Here is a 7,448-nt window from a genome sequence, read left to right on the forward strand (position 1 = left end):
TGGCAGGTTTAGCGAGGTTTCACCTACTGCTGACGCTACTCAACCTTCAACTTTATGTGTTTGATGATGTTGAGAGGTTGGATGTTTTATCGAAATCGGCTATGGGGAAAGTGTAGTTGAGGGAGGGGCGCTCAGTGGTGCCCTTCTGGATGCTCTATTTTACTTCTTTTTTCTCTTAGTTTTTAGCCTTTGTGTCCTCTAAGACGAATGCTTAGGTCTAAGGGCCCCGAATGATTTAGTTATTTACTTACAGAAATAACGCCGACACTGTGTGCCCCCGCCCCTTCCCCCTCCCAATTGCACTTTACCCCTCTTCTTCTAACAATTCTAACACTACGATATTCTGATAATGTCTCCCTCTTTTTCTTTTGAAATAAGGGACACTGGATGACCAACATGTTTCTTTGCATGTTATGTATTGTCTTACAAAGTGTCTTCGTTTCACTTGTATTTTGCTGACGACGCTATTTAGTACTTTCGTTTCGATCCGTTACTTGGCAGTTTCTTAGCATTTGAATAGTTCTGAAACTATTCAGGTATGATACCCGCACCTAGTCCAAGCAAAGAAAGGAAACTGTTGAAACCGCATAATCCTGGAACTTCCCCTGTGAAAATATGTGCGGCCCCGGTTTGTGCTTTCATTTTCTACTTCTATGTAACAACAAAAATAAAGGACAAAAGCAACAGAGCATTCATAGTAGTGAAATTTTCCTAAATCTTCTCGGATTTTGGTGACTCTGCCTAGTTTTGTGCGTTTTAACAAAATTTGCACAAAATTCGGTTTATTTCTTCAAATGCAACCTACTAGCGTGATTCAAAACGACATGAAGCACAGCGCAGTTGCATAAGCGGCTGCGCTTGAAGCAATGCGGTGGAGGGTAGAGGTTTCGAGGGAGGGCCTTTGCTAGAAAAATTCTTCGCTGCAGTTGACGATGGTCTCACCTCGATTCCAACCGCCTTCTCAACCGCGCCATTTCGAGCGCACCCTTTTATGCAACTATACCTTACTTCATGTCGTTTTGCCCTAGCCATATTTGAAGATGCTATCACTGCTCTACAAATAAATGCAATATATGTGGATTTCCTCGCTAACAATATTTGATCTTATGATTTCATCGTATGATTTTCTGCAGGTGCGATCACCCTTGGTGACACCAACGAAAAGCCACGGTGATAGATTTATACCCATACGCAAACCGAATCATGAATGGACCACTCGTTATAATGCAATAGTTTGTCCAGAACAAGAGGTTAGTGGCTGGCTTGTTTTGTTGTTTCTTTTCTCGTTGTACATTTCTTGTAGTATCCTGGAGAGACTTGTATTTTAGACGCCTAATCAATTCAAGCGTCCGAATACGAATCGCGCTCCTGCGACTTCCACGAATACAGCGAACAACAATGGAAGTCCGAGCTCTCAGTACAACCCCGCTCAGGTATTCACGGTTGCTTCTTTACCTCCCAAGCTAGATAATGGCACACATAGCTACAGACGTTGTCATAGGTGCGACAGGGAGGAGCCTCAGGTGAAAGGGTCTAGCTCATGGGGTGCAGCTCAAATGATGATGATCTCTTTGCCAACTATTCAGAAGTAAAGAGGGTCCCTTCACCAACTCCAAAAGTGAAGGGGATTGGAGCCCTGGCTCCAACTGTCGCAGCTATGAGCGTTATAATAAAATAATGTTGGCCGTTTTTGCTTTTAATGCTCTTCTCCGTTTTTGAACCAAACTTAGCCTTTAAAAGTGGCAGTTGAACAGTGACAGAAAAGCATTCTGAATCTGTTGAAGCAAAAGAGCCTTTTTTATGGTACCACCGCACCACACCATTTTTTCATAAGCAGTTTAATATTAAGAAACTTGAGTGCCTCAGTTGATGCATATAAGTGAATGGAAGTTAATTGTAGAACCCAACTAGCGACGAATCACGACAGGATCAAATGGTGGTCCGTGCTTTGCTTAGGAATGAGTTGCTACAGGACAGAATAGACGACATACGCGTCAGTTTTTTATTTATTACCTTTGTCTTACTCCTCTGAAACTTATCGTCAACGTCACGCTTTCCATCTTTTATTGTTTCAAGCCATCTTTTAGTCATGCTATAAAGATGTGGAAACAGAAAAGCCTCCAAGTAGCCCGGCTGGTGGGCTTTTTAGTTATATCAAGAGAACTCCGACGAAGTTGGGTGATCCAAGCACATCTCACAGGTACTTTTTATTTTACTACCATCTAGAAAGTAATCTTTTTTGTTTCTTGAATTCGTGTGTAGTTACAGTCTTATACTTACTGTTTCTTCTTAAGAGACGATATTCCACATCTTCTACATATATATGAATTTGTCTTCAACGGAACTGAATCTGTTTTTTATGCCTTTTTTTACGGTATTTTCGTACGAATATGTCAGAACTACGTAGAATCTAGTTGATTTTCGTTGCATTGGTGATGAAATTATAAATATTTTGGAAATTGAATAGAATCTGGAGGGCCGAAAATAAATTCTGACTAGTTTTGTTAATCAATATGTTTTGAAGAAGAATTTGGTGTTCTGAGTCTAGTTTCACTTTATCACGTTTAGTAAGCTGGCCTTCTCCATTTACATCACACGAAAAAAAAACCACTACAGATGAAACTTGAGAACATTAAGTTCTCCACTTTTCCTTTAGATATATGCTTAGCTATGTTCTTTTTTTAACTCCAAGCTTAGATACTCGTAACAGCTGAGTGGATCACAACGACATAGATGCTAGAATTTCTTTAGTGTCTATCGTTGTCATGTGCAATGAACATGGAATCTAGAACTTACAGAATCATAGGTTTTGAGAAGAATTGTTTTCGTGCATTTTTGAGGACTTTTTTCTTTGGTAGGCGACAGGTCTGATTTTACAAGACAAAGACCCTGTGTGCAAAATATGATTGCCCATCAAAACCATGAAGAAGAAGAGCTAATGTGCTATATCCTTCGTACATGACATTCAACCTTCAGAATTCTTAGGAATTCCTCTCTGATGTAATCAATGTTGAATTGTTATCGCTTTAAGGCGGAGATGCCTAAAATTATATTGCGTGTAGTACTTCGGTACAGGTTGCGCTCAACATCTCAGTGGTATTTTTTCCCAATACCGAGCGGTCGGTCCATAATGTCATTCAGCCGTTACGTGTACGAGCAGTTACTAATTTAAAGATGCTATCGATACACTTCTTTGTTATTCTTTTAACTCCAAAAAGTTTTCGTATTTCATCTTCTTTAGCTTTGCATTGTCACCATTCTCTGGTCCACTGAGTGAAGACAGTCAAAGACTCTTGAAAAGTCCTCGAAAACCGCAAAGGAAGGTTCCAAAAAATCCGTACAAGGTAGGTCCCGATTGTCACATTAAAATCATGTCAAAGGAAAATAAAAGTAAGCAATATTCAGGTTCTGGACGCCCCCGAGCTTCAGGATGACTTCTACCTTAATTTAGTAGATTGGTCATCACAGAATATGCTATCAGTGGGGCTTAATACGTGTGTATATCTTTGGAGTGCATGTAATAGTCAAGTGAGTCTAGTCGTTTCTACTGTTTGTCACTTAACGACAACTGCAGCCTGCTGTCCTTCAAGGTTATCAAACTGTGCGATTTGGTTAATGATCAAGACACTGTAACCTCTGTACAATGGGCAGATAAAGGCGAACTTCTTGCTGTCGGAACGAATCGAGGAATCACTCAAGTTCGTATCATTGTTTTTTTTATCCTCCTTCACTACTTTGATAATTTTCTCCTAGATTTGGGATGTGCACACACAAAAAATGACAATGGAGTTGTCTGGCCACACATCGCGAGTAGGTTGTTTGGCGTGGAATGGTGATCTAGTTTGCTCGGGTAGTCGTGATCGGCACATTATTCAACGAGACATAAGACAACCTCACCTTACTGAGAAGAAGATGAGTGCACATCGTCAAGAGGTGAATTATTTTTTCTCTTTCTATTTCGATTGTTTTCTTTTCTGAAGAGGCCGGAACTCAGCTCGAAGATTGCTTTAATTGGCTCCTTTATTCACACCAAATTCCACTAAAACTTATTCCACTAAAACTGCAAAGAATCACAATAAGAAATAATACAGTTAGCGGACATGTTTAATTGCTTGTTTGTTTTGCTACACACGTGCTATATACAGGATGTGATTATGAGAAGTTACATGAAATTTGGATTATATTAAAGCCAACACCCCACGAATCTGATGTAGTACGGACTTCAGGTGGAGTATTCTTATACGGGATAGTAGATTATGGAGAGGGGGTGATTCCGTCCATTTCTTCCTAATTGCAGTATAAAAAAACCGTTCGGAAGATGCGGCGCATGCACAAGGCTGGTGCGCTCCAATCGAACTTGTTGTAGAAAATAGCGCGCCAGATCACTCGAAGCAGTATCGCCCGGACCGTTTTTTTACGGCAGTTGGGAAGGGATGGACGGAATCACCCTTCCCTCCATAATCACGATCCCGTATACGAATTAGGAGGGGGTGGCACACATGCATAGGTGCCGATAAATCGTTTTCTTATTGGGGCGCGTTAGTGCACGGAAATGCCAAAATAAGTGAATATTTTCGTTTCATATAGAGTTTGCACAAATATTTGAACGAGTGAAACTAAGAAGTGGAAAGACAAAGGGGTGTATTTCTCGTATATTCTGAGGATTATCCAGTTGAATAATACATTATAGGTCTGACAAATTATCAGTTGGAAACAGTTAATATGGGGCTTCACTCGACGATTGTATTGGAGTAGTTTGTACTGAACCAGATACACGAAAGTCTTCTTGAAGAAAGATCTAGAAGAGCATTTGAGGAGCTTTTCGGTGTGCACGTTTTTCTGTAAACGTGATTGAGATTAGAGAGAGAGATTGCTTTAATTGGCTCCTTTATTCACACCAAATTCCACTAAAACTTATTCCACTAAAACTGCAAAGAATCACAATAAGAAATAATGCAGTACAATAACGTTCTTCTTCTCTTCGTTTTGAAAGAAAACTGTAGAATGATTTATTCTGTCAATTACAATCGGCATACCATAGGTATGCATATAGTTAACTTCAACGAGAAAAGTTTTCTAGGAGTATCACTGTTAGAAGTCCATAAGCATGTCTTATATTCCTTTTTCAGAATACCAGTGAAGCATTTCGTAACATATATCCTCACTCCTATTTAGGTCTGCGGTTTAAAGTGGTCGCCTGACAAACAGTATTTGGCGTCTGGTGGAAATGACAACCAACTGTTGGTGTGGTCTATGCGGCGTACTGACCCTAGCCAGGTTAGTCATTATGACGTTTTCGCAACTATGTACCTTCAATTTTACAGAGTTAATTGTGGAAAATTTTAAATCAAAAGTTCCAGCCATCTCAATCATTGTTTTTGTTTACTTATCCACATCTTTTCTTCTAATAAATCTGTTGGTTCTCATAGAAATCAGATTTTTAGACGTTCACCGAACATAGTGCGGCGGTGAAAGCGCTCGCATGGTCACCACATCACCATGGTTTGTTGGTGTCAGGTGGAGGTACCGCTGACCGTCATCTTCGCTTCTGGAATACACTGACTGGCCAACCAATGCAGGCCATTGATACCGGAAGTCAGGTAAGTCCGTTGGAAATATAGTAGGGTCAAAACGGCATGATGCGTGATGCAGTTGCGTAAACGGAGCGCTCGAAGCGGTGCGGCGGAAATGGGGACCCATGCTAGGATATCTCGATGCAGTTCGCTATAGTCTCACCTCGACTCCGACCGCTACTTCCATATGCGTTATCTGGGGCGCAGCCGCTTACGCATCTGCACCGTGCTTCATATCATTTTGACCCCATACTGATTGTACTCCCGGGATGCTACCTGTGATATTATTTTTGATTTATTGGTTGTTTAGGTTTGCAATGTTGCATGGTCAAAACACAGCAGCGAATTAGTATCGACACACGGGTATTCGTTAAATCAAGTGAGTTTTCATGGGAAGCCTCTTTCTACTTTTTAGTGTTATTAATCAGTAGTATTATTAGTCATTGCTGCAGGTTTGTAGTATCTGCTGTCGGCGGTTTCGTCTTTCATTTACCCAAAAGTTCAAACGAACTTGTTCTTCATTGCATTATTTCCAGTAAAAGTATTATTTTAGGTGATAATATGGAAATATCCTAGTCTACAACCAGTAACGAAACTTTCTGGACACCAATTCAGAGTTCTTTATCTGGTATGCTCTTTGTTCGCTTTATTGGATTTGTGTGATTACTAGCTTTAAAACCCATACTCCTCAAGATAACCAAGTTTTTCTTTTTATATCTACTTATCAGCAGTGTAAGGTCATTGAGGAAACAATTTTTGACCCATAATTGCCTAGAAACAGAAACTGATATGATTTTTAAGCCATTTCTGAATCTTTCGTGACGGGTATCACTAATTGCCACTGTTAAACTCCTTCCGCAGCTCAAAGAATAGAACATAACACATAGTATAGCTACAAATAGTTAGCTGTTCCTCTTGTGATGAGAACATTCCTCAAAAAACAGTTAGCACCTTAGACATCAGCTAAACGTTTGATATGTGTTTCTTTTCTCGTTCACAAAAAACTAATGAATCAAGGTTTCGTCTTTCATTTACTGAAAACCTAGCCACTACCATACCGCTTACTTACACTTGTGTGAGGGAAGTGGATGTCAGCTAATACTAGCTTTCCAACAGAACCATTAACTAATGCAGTAAGGCAGCCAAATTTTAATTGATGACAAAAGTGTTAGTAATATGGAAGAAGACAAGGAAGGTGCAGAAATAAATGATTTTGAATATATTTCTCCTTTTAGGCTATGTCTCCTGATGGAGAATCAATTGTGACGGGAGCTGGTGATGAAACGCTACGTTTCTGGCACGTATTCAGCAAATCTGGACAACAACGGGCCGCTAGGAGCAAGCTAAATTTGTTTCACAGTTTGCGATAATTCTGATGGGGAACGTCTACGCTCGACGTAGAGTGGATCAGTACGTTGCGAACAAATTCCTTTAGATATGAGCGAAGTATCTAAAATATGCAATTTCCATGTATTTATCATTTTTTCTTTGATCCCACCATTTTTGCTCCGTATATGCGAAAGTGTTTCTTTTCCTAAGAGAGAGGGCATTGAAGCAACGCTCCGAATAGCCGGGAATCTGATGTCTTTCTCAGGTTTTCGGGAAGTTTTATAATAGATTTTTCAAAATAAATTTGTCAGTGCTAGAAGCGATCTAGTCTCGCAACGAGAACACATTTACTCTTTGTGTTATTTGACTTTGAGATTATGTTTCTTCTTTACAGTGTAATATCTTCTAGTGTATCGCACTGATTTAGTTTTTCTAATTCTATTAGCATGTACAGCACTCCTTTATTTTCGTTTGTCAGTTTCTGTGATACTTTGCTGATAATGGGATCTCTTCTAGTACGTTCGTTGTCTCCCTGTCTACATTCTA

At 39.9% G+C, this 7,448-nt stretch overlaps 1 protein-coding gene across 1 annotated transcript; it reads left to right on the top strand.

Annotated features, from left to right (window-relative positions):
- Positions 1–538: 538 nt before the first annotated feature.
- On the top strand, positions 539–6,943 carry RB195_019933 (uncharacterized protein; the record flags this gene model as incomplete). Its single annotated transcript, XM_064188009.1, has 14 exons — positions 539–628; positions 1,134–1,250; positions 1,329–1,433; positions 1,901–1,993; positions 2,088–2,200; positions 3,242–3,344; positions 3,406–3,528; positions 3,591–3,698; positions 3,754–3,933; positions 5,176–5,277; positions 5,445–5,600; positions 5,884–5,952; positions 6,127–6,201; positions 6,809–6,943. 14 exons carry the CDS (start codon positions 539–541, stop codon positions 6,941–6,943), a joined length of 1,569 nt encoding a protein of 522 aa, XP_064043890.1.
- Between the last annotated feature and the right edge of the window lie 505 nt (positions 6,944–7,448).

The sequence above is a fragment of the Necator americanus genome, chromosome II (assembly GCF_031761385.1).
Source record: "Necator americanus strain Aroian chromosome II, whole genome shotgun sequence".
Taxonomy (NCBI): Eukaryota; Metazoa; Nematoda; class Chromadorea; order Rhabditida; family Ancylostomatidae; genus Necator; species Necator americanus.